Source organism: Dermacentor albipictus, chromosome 7 (genome assembly GCF_038994185.2).
Source record: "Dermacentor albipictus isolate Rhodes 1998 colony chromosome 7, USDA_Dalb.pri_finalv2, whole genome shotgun sequence".
Lineage (NCBI taxonomy): Eukaryota > Metazoa > Arthropoda > Arachnida > Ixodida > Ixodidae > Dermacentor > Dermacentor albipictus.
The window spans coordinates 64967067-64980318 of NC_091827.1; the positions used below are offsets into that span (position 1 = coordinate 64967067).

General features: G+C 44.2%; 1 protein-coding gene across 2 annotated transcripts; it reads left to right on the forward strand.

Moving 5' to 3' along the window:
• Positions 1-3687: 3687 nt before the first annotated feature.
• LOC135904763 (ipis-1-like) lies at positions 3688-8741 on the forward strand. 2 transcript variants are annotated; one of them, XM_065435742.1, is made up of 2 exons: positions 3688-3939; positions 5126-8741. In XM_065435742.1, the coding sequence occupies exon 2, from the start codon at positions 5182-5184 to the stop codon at positions 6190-6192; it is 1011 nt and encodes a 336-aa protein (XP_065291814.1). In that variant the 5' UTR covers positions 3688-3939; positions 5126-5181; the 3' UTR covers positions 6193-8741. The 2 variants fall into 2 exon arrangements, with proteins under 2 accessions (XP_065291814.1, XP_065291813.1); XM_065435741.1 differs by having other exon boundaries at positions 3689-3939; positions 5002-8741.
• The last annotated feature ends 4511 nt before the right edge of the window (positions 8742-13252 follow it).

The following is a 13252-nucleotide window of genomic DNA, read 5'->3' on the forward strand; positions in this document are numbered from 1 at the left end:
CGTGCATGTAAGAAATTCTTCCGTTATATCTATGGCCGCCTGGAGAGATTGCTCTAGATCGGCCAGAGATCCACCTGGGGACCAGATTGTGGTATCGTCTGCATAGATTGCGTGGCCTATTTTTGGTAGTGCGGCCAGCCTTTCGGAGAGTTTATGCATGGCGATAGTAAATAGTAGCGGGGATAGGACCGAGCCCCAAGGGGTTCTGCAGTTGCTCAGTTCGTAAGGACCGCCCGAGATCGTGCCCAGTCGAAGAAAAGCTTTCCTTTCCGATAGGAACGAGAGAGTGAAGGATTTCCGCCCAATAGGTTGAGATAGGAAATTTCATTCAAGATGTGTTCGTGAGCCACCTCATCAAAGGCCTTAGCGAGGTCGAGTGCAATGACACCTCATGCGTCCCGCGTCTCGTTGTCGAATATGTATCTTCTCAGGGCGAGCATTGCGTCCTGCGTGGAGAGTCCCCTTCTAAAACCCATTAGATTTATTTATTTATTTAAGATACTTTCAAGGTTATACAAGATACAAGGTTATACCTAAATAGTTCGTGGTTGTCTACGTGTTCAACGATTCTATTGTGTACTGCATGTTCGGCCGCTTTGCAAATGCACGATGTTAGAGAGATGGGACGCAGGTTATTTATGTGCTGAGGTTTCCCCAGTTTGGGGATGAGCACCACCTTGGCGGTGCGCCATTCCTGACGGGTCCTACCCCGAGCTCCACACCTCGTTTATCTCTGCCGTTAGGATTTTGATGGCCTTGTCGTCCAGGTTCCGGATGAGCTTGTTGGTGATTCCGTCTGGCCCCGGGGCGGATCTTCCATTTAAGTTGAAAAGCACGTGTCTGATTTCTGAAATGGGAAAAGGTTCGTCTAATTCTGGCCTGTTTAGCCCCGTGTAACCCACTCTCGCGTTTATGCCTTGCGAATCTCCTTCCTTGACGGGTAGGTAAATTCGCGCCAGGTAGTTGACAATTATTTCGTTTGTGAGACCTGAGCCTGCCTATGTATGAGCCTATCGACGGCGAGATTTAACGCATTCCTGGACTGTTTGTCGTTGGGGAGGCTTTTAAGCAGATTCCACTTACTACCTCTTCTCATGCGACCGTCTGTTTCGTTGCACGTTTCATCCCACTGTTGCAGGGCCAATTGCTTGGAATAGCACTCTATTTCCTTGCTTAGTGACGTTAGTTTTGCTCGTAGTCGGCGATTTAATTGCTGCATTTTCCACCTCTCTCCATGAGCGTGTTTAGCCTCCAGGAGATGCGCTAACCGCGAGTCCATTTTGGGGACTTCAAGTTTTGTGCCGATTTCTTTGGTCGCGTTTTTGACGTCATGTTTAAGATTGGTAATTATTTCCTTGAAAGATTCGCTTGAGGGGGCCGTTTCGGCTCGAATTTTCCGGAAATGATCCGAATCGACGTATTCGTATTTGACCGGAGGTTTGTGTTTGACCTACACCGCGATTTCGAGAACGTAGTGTTCACTACCCAAGTCCTCCTGGAGATTATCCCACGTGCCCTCGATATTTCGGAAGAATGCGAGGTCTGGCTTTGTGACTCGACTGACCGAATCACCCCTTCCAGTGGGAAACCTACGATCCGTAACAAGCGTGACTTTAAAATCGGCTGCACATCAGGCTTAACTTTGTGCCCTTCTTGCTGTTAAAGCCATATCCCCATTCCGTGTTCGGAGCGTTGAAGTCCCCCGCAATTAAGAGGGGCGCGTTTCTGGCTGCCCTGATTGCGGAATGGAATAGTGCATTAAAGCCTCTGTTCCTATCCACAGGCGAACTGTAGACGTTAAGAATAAAGACATTCGCCTTGCTAGATCTACTGGGCACGAGCTCGATCAGTTGTGCTTCTAGTACGCTCCGATATTTTGGAACGGTGTGCTCCACAAAGGAGGCACTCTTTTTAACTAAGGCGGTGATGCCTCTCCCCGTTTCGCCTTTGTATGCTATTGCGAGATACCCCGACAGAGTGATGTCCTTCTCCGCGAGCATCTCCTGCAGTAAGATGACTTGTGGCTTGTCTCTCACCGATCTGACCTAACGGAGCCTTGCGCCTCTGGAAGCTAGCGCAGTTCCACTGCCAAATTTTAACGGTATTGTTATTTGTGATCGCCATGTTCTTTACTGTGAAATCTTTAGAAACCATTGGCGGCCCCATCAGGATTTTATCCGGTTGGGAGCGGTTCAGTATGTGTTGTTTGTCTACTTTTGGGCTGAGCCCTAGGTCTTTCTAGTAGTGTTACTCTCAGCTCTATGGCGGAGAGCATTTCCATGATCCTACTCGGGGTCTTTTCCAATTGACCCTCGTTTTTGACGGGGGAAGCCAAGGCGGCGGACCGGGTCTCGTTGACCTCGGTTATGTATGTCGCCCTCTTCTTTCTCCTCCGTGTCGCTAAAAGGTTCCGGGTTGAGCACCTTGCGTTTCGACTGCCTGGCTAACGGACCTGGGTTACTGTTGCTAACCTCGTGCCGGTTTATGGATTAATTAAGCTCTGCGAGCTCGCGTCTAAGTTCCCTATTTTCCGCTTCGAGCGCTTGGATACGAGGATCGATCCTATGCTCTGGCTGTGTCTGCTTTCATATTGTGTGCAAATAAACATACATTTAAAAAAAGAAGAAAAAGAAAGACATGTATGAGCATTACTCATGGCAGTGCTACAGGGACAAATACCACATTCATAATTCCGACAAGCGTCAGTTACAATGCCGAGTTGGAAGGAAAACTTTGCAAATACTTCTCCAGGAGTTCAAGCATGTGACCAGTAAGTAGTTGAGCATGACTAGGAAAAATATAATCAATTTCACAAATAGCACCATTCCAAAAGAACTGGCACACTGCATTGATTTTTCAGGTGACAACTATTTCTCTAAAAGCCTCTGTGCGTTAATACAGCCTGAGGCAGCTTAAATTTAGGTCACTTGGAATGGAAAAATAAAGCGGCAAGTGTAACGCTTAGATTTGCTATCTCGCGAACATGAGCGAAAATTTCAATTTGAAAAAGGTTTGCTCGAAAGGAAAACTCACGGCCATAACCCTGCTGCCAATCGCCAGTTGTAACAACAGAAAAAAAAGCCGCACTGAAAAAAGCAATAAGCTGCACGATGAATGCACACTTCGTCGATATTTGGAGCAGATTGTTAGTGGATATCAAGAAATGTGCAGTGGATAATAGCGAAACATGTAACCAACTTACTGACGGAAGTATATAAGGCTCACATGATAAGTTTTCTCTATCTAACCGATAATGCAGCACGTATTGTGCAATTGAATCGCCTGTAATGCGCAGCAATTACCGCACTCGAAGTCGCTATCGCAGCAACGTGCCATTTATTTCAGGACCACGAAAAACGACGTATTCACCTGAGTACATTCGAGATTTACCTGTCGGGAAGCTGCTAATTCACATATGACAAAAGCAAATGTCGCGGATTCCAAGCCCACGACTGCACAAGTCAAACTGAACTCACACGAATATCGCGCACGTTTGAGCGCGCGCAGAACGTCCTGCAGCCGACACGACAGCAATGGCTAATCTACGTTCGAGAGTAGCGCTTTCAAAAAAGTAAAAACAAGCAACAATTCGTCGCCTGCGAACGAACGCCACATCCCGCTAAATGTTGTTTTCCTTTCTCGCCTTCTCTCTCTCAGTTCACGCATGCGCAACGACCACGGAGCTCTCGGGAGCGATGTTCAGGTCAGAAGTCTCGCCTCTGGGGAAGGCATGGGTACAGTGTACTAGATAGTACACTGTAGCATGGGGGAAGGTGAAACAAGCCATCGACCCTACGCGTCTTTCCAAGTTCCCTAGTTTCCCTAGTCTCCGTACCTAGACTGCCTAGACCTCAGCTGGACCGCGTCTCGTGCTTTGACGCGCGCGTACGCCCCCCTTTCTACGCCACTGCGCGCCAACGGGAGCGGAATTACGGCTGGGTAAGCCATTTGAATACCGGCGATTGCAGAAAGCGATGCTTGCGTAGCTGAATAACTGTCCCACCACGCTGATGCGTTAACTCCTTACGGTTTTGTCGAGGCTGTGCTTGTTTGTTTCGCTTACAAACATGCTCCACTTTTTCATGTAAATAAACTCGCGGGGGTAAAACTACCACTTCCTTATAGAGTTCACCCACCAATCAAACGCAGTATCTTTTTTTTTATTTTTTTTATTTTTTAGTGAGCGGGATTTTAATTTGTAAACGTGCGTTCTGTGTGGTGCAGGCGTAGGGTACCGCACGGGCTCGTAAATAAGAACGAACCGCATCTGCAACGTACGTCAAAAATTCGTGTGCTCTGCGCGGGCAGTCCACGTACGTACACTTATCTAATCAATGCCCGTGAGTAAAAGTAAGTACTCTGCGGTCATCCGACAATAATATTTATCGAAACTCTACATGCATGTGTCGTAAACAGCCAAAGAGGCGAGATAGCTTTGCACCGGTGTGCAAACGAAGTGACGGTACGTGACCGCACCACTCGCTTGACACGCCAAAGAAGACGCAAGAACGAAAGGGAAGTAGCGACGCCCCCCCTTTTAAGATTCCGCACTAGGTTGCCGTGACGTCACGGATTTGAGCAGTCTAGTTGCGGTGGCTAATCCAATCGTCTGCACGGGTCTGATTATTGCTTATTGGCAAAAAATTAAGGATTGTATACATTGCATTCTAAAATAGCCAGAGATTCAACTTCGAGAGTTTCGAGATTTCCCACGCCAACAGTCAGCGGCCCAAATATGTTTGAAATTTGCAAGATTACTGGTGTAGCGCCTAGGAGCTTTCAGTGCGAAATTCCAAACAATGACGTTTGGTCCTAATTTTTCACCACTATTTGCAAAGCTTTCCCTCTTACTAAGTGAAAGCGTGGCCGTGAAATAATTACCAGTGCGAATTGATTCAGTGTTGCTCTTAAGTTTAAGTCACTGCAGTGAGCTCAATGTTGGGCAATTAAGGTGCAGAGACTGGAACTGGGCCTACAATAACAGTTCACTATATTTTGCAGGGCAGGCAGACTGAGGCAGCTTTAGTTTATCTGTTTGTAACAACGAGCACCATGACTGCAGACCTATCCAATGCTGTGCTGGCTTTTGGTGTTGACCTCTACAAACAGCTCACCATTAACGCAGGCAAAAATGCCAGGAATGTCGTCGCCTCACCATTCAGCATCGCAACCTCCTTGTCTATGACTTTAGCAGGAGCCAGGGGACATACCGCAACTGAAATCGAAAACTCCCTCCACACCAAAAATTCTGAAGATATCCACAGCCACTTCTGCAACTTCCTCACACAGCTCTTGGGCTGTGCACCCGAAGTGACACTCCAAATTGCAAACCGTCTCTACTGCGAGAAGGCATTTAATGTGCTTGAAGAGCACACTAGCGTGCTGAAGAAGTTCTATGGTAGTGCTGTCATACCCGCTAGCTTCAAGACAGAACCTGAAGAGGCAAGGCTCACCATTAATGCGTGGGTCGAGGAGGCCACAAAATCAAAGATCAAAAACGTCCTTCCAGGGAGCATAATTGACTCTGATACGGTGCTTGTCCTAGTCAATGCCATTTACTCCAAAGGTACATGGAAAAACCAGTTTGACATCTTGGCCACATCCCCAGGCAACTTTCACGTGTCCAAGGGCAAGGTCAAGACGGTGGACATGATGCACAATGAGGCGCGGTATCGAGTGTGCAAGTGTGATGACCTCAAGGCAGGCGCCATCGAGCTTCCATACAAGGGTGGCAAGGCATCCATGTTGATACTGCTTCCAGATGATGTGGAAGGGCTGGCAGACCTGGAGGTTTCATTGACTGCAACGAAGCTGGAAGACGTCATGGCTGCACTCCAAGGCCCTGCGAAGTCTGCCAACCTCAGCCTGCCACGGTTCAAGGTCGAGCAAGCCACAGACTTGAAGACAACCTTGCACTGCATGGGAATCAAGGACCTTTTCTCAGATGGTGCAGACCTCTCTGGGATAAATGGAAACAAGGAGTTAGTGATTTCAGCGGCCATTCACAAGGCCTTTGTTGAGGTCAGTGAGGAAGGCACAGAAGCGGCAGCTGCGACCATCATGGCCGCAAGCAATAGTTGTGCCAGGTTTGCGACAAACTTCACCGTGGATCACCCATTCATGTTCCTGATTAGGTGGCATGACCCCAGTATTATTCTGTTCATGGGATCTGTGCGTGACATTATTACTTAAGCATATTAACAGCTACCTTAACAAATTTAGCTTGTTGAAACTTTGTTAATTTGTTCTTTTGTTCAGGAAGATCGACTAACTTGGCTTTGCTAACATTAACTGATTATATCAGCCATTCACGTGATCTCAATTACTTTGTTAGCTCAGTTTTCTTAGACGTTACTAAAGCTTTTAATACAATACACCATAACATTTCGTTTATCAGTCTCCTGTCTATCGGAATAACTGCTCCAGCACGGAATCTTAGAGACCTACCTGTTTAGTGGCAAACTAACACTGTCTGCAGGTGGGGCGTTTTCTGAAAGTAAAATTATTAACCAAGGAGAGCCCCAGGGCTCTATTTTAGCTCCACTGTTATTTTGCATTTATATGAATGATTTACATGACTGCCTCAATTATACACTACCTATACTACATTCAGATGATACAATTGCTTCCCCCTTAGCTAAATCATTACTTTAATTAATTCTGAAGCTAAATAATGACCTGCCTAAGATTGCTGAATTGTATAATGCTAATTTTCGAATTATAAATACAAAAAAATTCAATTCATGATATTCAGGTCATCAAAGAAATCATTTCCTTGCTCTCCAGCAACAATCCTCAGTAGCCTATGATTCCCCATTTTCATTTCTGTGTGCACCAGAGCACTCCATGACTTGGCACTAAGCAGTGGAAGGAGCATAACAATGAGGGTACAGGTGGAAATACTGGGGGGTCGGCCACCTCCTCCCCACAACCATTAGAGCTCCCTGTCATAGCCTACAGGATCATCTTTCATTATGGGATACCTGCGTTATAGATTGTATTTTCCACCTGAAGTAAGACCAATGTTGAAGTTAAGTCGAAGTGGATATTAAGTTACTTTCCCTGAAAGCAGACAGCCCTACACATTCACCGAGTGGTAGTGAGAATTTTGTTCTAAGTAAAAGCTTAACAGGCCATCTTTGTAGAAAACGAACAGAAACTTATAGTATATACATTGTACACATCACAAACATGATTGTTTGTAATGCGAGATATAGATGGTACAGAGTAAATAATAAAAGTGTTGGTCAACAAACTGGCCATGTCATTTGCACACTTCAAGCCATATAAATACTTAGCTTTTCGATGATGCCATAACCTGTAATGACCTTATGATGGCTCTTGTGTGAATCAGTATGTGTGTTTTTTGCAGCAGTTTCTTACCAAGTTTACAAAGGAATAACTGGCATTGGACTTGTTCAGCCACCATGTGAATCATTGGGCACGGAATCATGGAGAGCGCACATATAGCAGCTTCTTTTATTATTTTTTGTGGTCCAGTTCGACTGCATGATAGCATGGCAAAAAGGTTCTTTCAAGCAGTTAAGAATTTTACATTCAGAACTGACTCATATTATTGCATAACATTCCACCTGCTTCTAGACGAGTGCAAGTCTTATCACATTTGCTGGCCATGATTCGTCAAGTCTATTAGAATATGTGTGGGAATTCACTAATTAAACCGAATCTAATGTATCGAGTCCTGGGACATTTGTCTGACCTATTTAAAACCCTTGGTTCAATTACAAAAACGAGGTCTTAGAATTACTATGCGCTCCAAGTAAACAGACCTTAGAAGACCTCTATTTCAGGCTTCCCACATTTCAGCCATAAAATCAATTTACATGCTATGTGTAGCTTGTACAATTCATCATATCCAGAAGGTTATTACCCTCTATCGAACAGTGTCTTTACAACACCCAAAAGGAATACAAGGCTGTTAAAGCAAATAAGTTTAACTTACCTATATGCCCAAATACCGACGGTGAAAGACTACTTGAATTTAGTGGCACTATCATGTGGAATGAAATTACCAATAATGCCAAGTAAGAGTGTTGTGCAATCATGCAGGCATTATTAGAACTAAAAAGATATTTCACATGTTTGACAAAAATGCAAATTACCATTTTCACTTATTTGGTGTATGTTTAATACTTCAGATCAAGTGACAAGCCTAAGCCAGTGTTATTTTCAGGGGTTGTCTCCGTATTTTTGCTTTCATATATTGATATGTAAACCCCTCTTCTCGTTGAATTTGTGTGCCTATTTTGCTATGGACCCTCTACTAGCCTTGTGGCTACGGGTCGAGACACTTGTATGCTTTCCTTTTATGTGCAAATAAACATATATTTAAAGAAAAGAAGAAAAAAAGAGACACATGTATGAGCATTACTCATGGTGCTTGTCCTGGTCTGTTCCATGTGCCTACCTGAAATTTATTTGTGCTTAGTTTTCCAGTCAACATGGCCTGCAGTTTAAAAAATGTTTAAAGTCCACTGCCATGGGTGCGAGCGGCATTGCCTAACATTCCCACGGCTATATTTCATACATGTACAGAAATAATGAAGAAAGTAGAAGACAGCTGCCCCATTAGCTCAATAGTACGGTATTGCATATGTAATGTGGAAGATGTAGATTTGTTTGTCACCTGTGGTGTGTCTTGTCTTTTTGTGCACCTTCTATTTCCCTTTTTTTTTTCTTGTTTCTACAGCTCGATTAAAGAGAACAGTTAATTTCCCGTACACTTTCCCTGGCTTCATGTGACTGTTATTAAGAATAACGGAACCTTTGGGAGTTGCCATTACAGACATGGCCGCATAAAGCTCTGAAGATCACGTCTTGAACATTCCTGATGAGAAGGCAATCGGGAGTATAGAACAAATTGGGAACGTCCCAAATGCTTTCCAATCCGCCGAATCAAAAGTGATTCTACAATGGTTCTTGACAGTGCGAAGAAAAAGGCAGGAAGCCACTAAAAAGAGATCCAAGTTTTCAGACAAAAAGCATGAAAGCAGCCGACTACAATAACTTGTTTACCTGCGAGTATATTCTTGTTGAAGCACAAGACCGACAAAAAGGACCAGTATCACACACATTAGCAGCCTGTGCATAATATTGTACTCGAGCTGATATGCTCCACATGATATAGTACTAGGAGTATGCATGCAACACTGAGGTGAAACATCTTAATTTATTGGTATAGGTTCAATGCAGCACATAAGCTCCACAATATAGCAGCGAGGTTCTGAGCATATCTGCAGTCAATAAGTTAATGAAACATATTGTCGTGAGAGAGTGAAGGGACACCTAGTGTAGGTCAGAGAACAGTGATGAAGTGGCCAGAGGCACGCGAGAGTCTTGTATTCGTTGCTTTGACTTATGGCTGGTGTAACCTTGTATATGCTGTAATTTGCAATAAAGAAAAATCGGCTGGCATAAACAGCAACCATTAGAAGATAAAAAGTTCAAGCCTGTTTAAAGAAAAATTACAAATAGAAATACCCAGAAAAAAAGTGATGCTAAATGATGGGTAAAAGGTTAAAAAAATGGCTGTGGCTTAGGTAAGGTTAAGCCCAGGATGCGAAGCATACTAGCCTTTATTTTAGTTGTTGAACCACTGTTTAGCCTGGTGAACTGCTGTTGCTTGGCTATATTTGGTTCGGCTAGACGAAGAAACAACTCATGCATTACTTCTTCGCCTTCAAGAGTGGAACGCGACAGCGTTCCCGTCGACCCGCCAAGGGGTGTAAGACAATGGGCTACAGGGCAGCGACTACGCGCCCCGCATTGGACGCGGTGAGCGTCGAGCAAAGCAGCGTTCGGCGCGGCAACGAAATGTGCGCCTGAGCAAGAGACGCACGCCTTAGAAACAGCGCGTTTCTAAGGCAACACCGCATTCACTAGAGGCGCTTTTGTACCGCTTTGAAGCGTTGTACTCGTGGCTCAGTGGTAGCGTCTCCGTCCCACACTCCGGAGACCCTGGTTCGATTCCCACCCAGCCCGTCTTGCAAGAGTTGAGCCAAAGCCACTTCTCCTCTGTCGTGACGTCACGGTGTCACGTGATTTCATGGTCACCGCCGCGCCTGAGGAACTGGGTTGAGCCCTCGTAATATGCTTCGCATAAAAATGAAACTCTGCTGTGTTTTGTGCCGAAACCATGATCTGATTACGAGGCACACCGGGTTAATTTTGACCACCTGCCACTCTTTAACGTGCACCTAAATCTAAGCACACGAGGGTTTCTTGCATTTCGCCTCCATTGAAATGTGGCCATCGCAGTCTATTGAACCTACAACTTTGAGCTCAGCAATACAACGCCATGGCCATTGAGCTATCATGGCTGCTCGGAAAAAAAGTGTATAGCCCTTGAGAACCATAAGAAATTTATCGAAGATGCACAGATAGCGATTTTCGAGAGCAAATCAAGTAGGAAACAAATGTCAGCTATAGATTTCAATTAACAAACAGATTTTTTCACCACTTATATAAACTATTGCCTTCATCCTGGTATTTGCAACATTAGTGCATAGTGAAGCATGTTTTATTAAAAGAACATGTGGAACGTTAGAAACAAATGATCAGTTTGTTTGCATGCTTGGATCTCTTTGGAGCACACATGCATTTGTCGGAGCGCAAGCATCAGTGTATACCTTCAAGACTAAATCATTGATGTGCTTGGTCTGTGGTGATGGCCGAGCAAGAAAAAGCACTTTTTCTCTAGTTAGAATGGCTTTGGCAGGTGGCGCCACTATATTAGTATATATCGAGTTATATTACAATGAGGCCTATTCAGACTTACTAGGAATACAGAGGTAATGCACTTATAACTAGTACAACCAAGCAATACCCATTGCTGAATGCCATGCCTGAACAAAATCTGAGTGTCAATGATTGCAGTTTAACTGGAAAATTAAGTCCGGCTCCCCACGCAATGCAGCATGTTCTGCGACACAATTTCTCGTGTTTATGTCCACTTCGACTGCATTTTTGCTTCAGTCTCATGGTTTTGCATAGTTGGCAATGTAAAGTAATTAAACACTATTAGAAAAATATTCAAATTTACGAGTAGTGACTGTTCGATTGAAGGATCCTATGAAAGGGTGATATTGACACAATGCACTAAGAGAGCAGGGAATGCCATTATGCAGCATGAATAAGAGCGCCTTTTATGAAGTGCAAATACAACATTGTGGCTCCATTGTTGTCTTCATGGCCTGGCAAATACATGCAATGATACGGATGGGGCATTTGCCCCCCCTTTGAAGAGAGTATCGTCCCAATGCTTCAAGCTCCAAAGGCGGCACAGAAAAGATGTAAAGTTAAAGTCAGATAAAAAAGCGTGGCTTCAGGCCAACTTGCACAACCTCAGGCAGGTGCCACCAACATTTGGTGCTGTAAGGACTGCTTGAATCTTCTTAATTGATGTCATTGATGCAATATAGAACATCGAACATTGTGTGGTCTAAGGTACCTCCACAGGAGCTTCTCGGAGAGCCCCCACTGACAACTGGGAGTCTGCAGACCTACCTACACCTTGTCGCCGTCATTGTATGCGACAGTTTACTAAACATTTTAATGGCATGAAAACTAGGTATCACATTACATCCTCAATTTCCTCTACGTTCTCTGTGTGCTGTCTGCCTTTTGCGTGATTAGAATGTTTAGTAAACATCCACCAACATGGCCAACAACAAATACTTCATATGTGACAGGTTTCCGCCGAAGATTGTAGTATCTGGGGTTGTAGTTCTGTTGACTTCCGATTACTAGACGTGCAAGTTTCCTGGCTTTCTGTGCACATTGCATGATCTCCTGGGCACCAATTTCGTCATCATCACACACATGCAGCAGCACCACGTCCAACATTGTTGTAAACTGACGGCCCTAAACGACGCTGAAGGGGGCCATGCGTGTTGCCCCTTGGCGAGCTGTGTTGTAAGCAAAGGTGATTCAATTCGTTATTCAAAAGTTTAAAATCATCATATACCTTTGTTCATGAAATTCTGTAACGTAATTTACGCTCCACAATGCACATCAGCAGTCTAGGTAGCCCAAGCACAATGTGCACAATGAATCAAATGTGATCCAAGGATACCACCAAACTCACAGCTAGGCCTGCAATCTCGCTTCCATAGTTTTCACAACATCCATGAGCACACACACATAAGAAAGCAAGAATTTCTGGTGCACGGCTTACTAGAAAAGTATCAAGCAGAGTTTAGATTTTTGATTAGTGATGCAATTATTGAAAAAAGAAACTTCATTTAGAGCTGTTAGAAATTAGATGCAATCTGAATGAGAAGAGTGCCCTAACAAATGAGTGAAGAGCACATAACACAGCTCGAAGGAATGAAGGGCTCTATTATCGGTACGTGTTGATGAAATCCTGGAAATTAGTGCGGCAGATGCTACATTGAATAAATGTTCTGAAATGAGCAGGGGATGTTGTTGACTACAGGCAGACCTCGCCTTGCAACACTTGTTAGCAACTGCTCAGCCAGAACACAAAGTTTTCAGTAAAACAAAGAATGCAAAAGCTCTAAGTATGTTGTTCATTGCATCGTCATTCGCAATCGCAACACAAGACGGGTGAGCAAGACGACACGCTTAGAGGTGCAAAGTCACGCTTGTGAACCATTCAGCACATTATGCTGTGCCGGCTTGCGCAGAACTATTACGTCAAACCCTGAAGTAAGTCAGTTAAACGTTACCAATCGCAAGCTAAGTAAAAATGAGCCATTTGTAAACGCATGTTAAAGGGAACAAAATGCAACGTCAGTAATTTCTAGGTCAGACAACCATTGTTTACAGTGACTTGCAATTCTACTTCACACTGTAGCTCTACCCGCTAGGTCTAGTCACACACGAACGCAGCTCCTTAGCAGCATTGTCAGTGCCACTACAAAGTGGGTGCGCAATATATTTGAGAACATAATGACGACTTCCCAAGTAGCAAAGATATTTCAGACTAGAACCGATCTATATTCATTTCATTTGTTTACATCATGTGTTTCGCCGCAGAATAAAACTGTTGAATGAAACTCTGTAAAGCCTCAAATACTGACTAAATGCGGCTCTGATTATGGCTGCAAGCTCTAATCAGATAGCGCACAATGATTGTCGGCGGTGGTTCTGCAAAGTCAGCCTTTAGCGAGTTTTTATTTATGTTTATTTATTTATTACATTCTGCAGACCCCTGCGACCAAGCAGGTGGCTAGCTTTAAAGAACAGTCATAATACAAAAATGACAGTA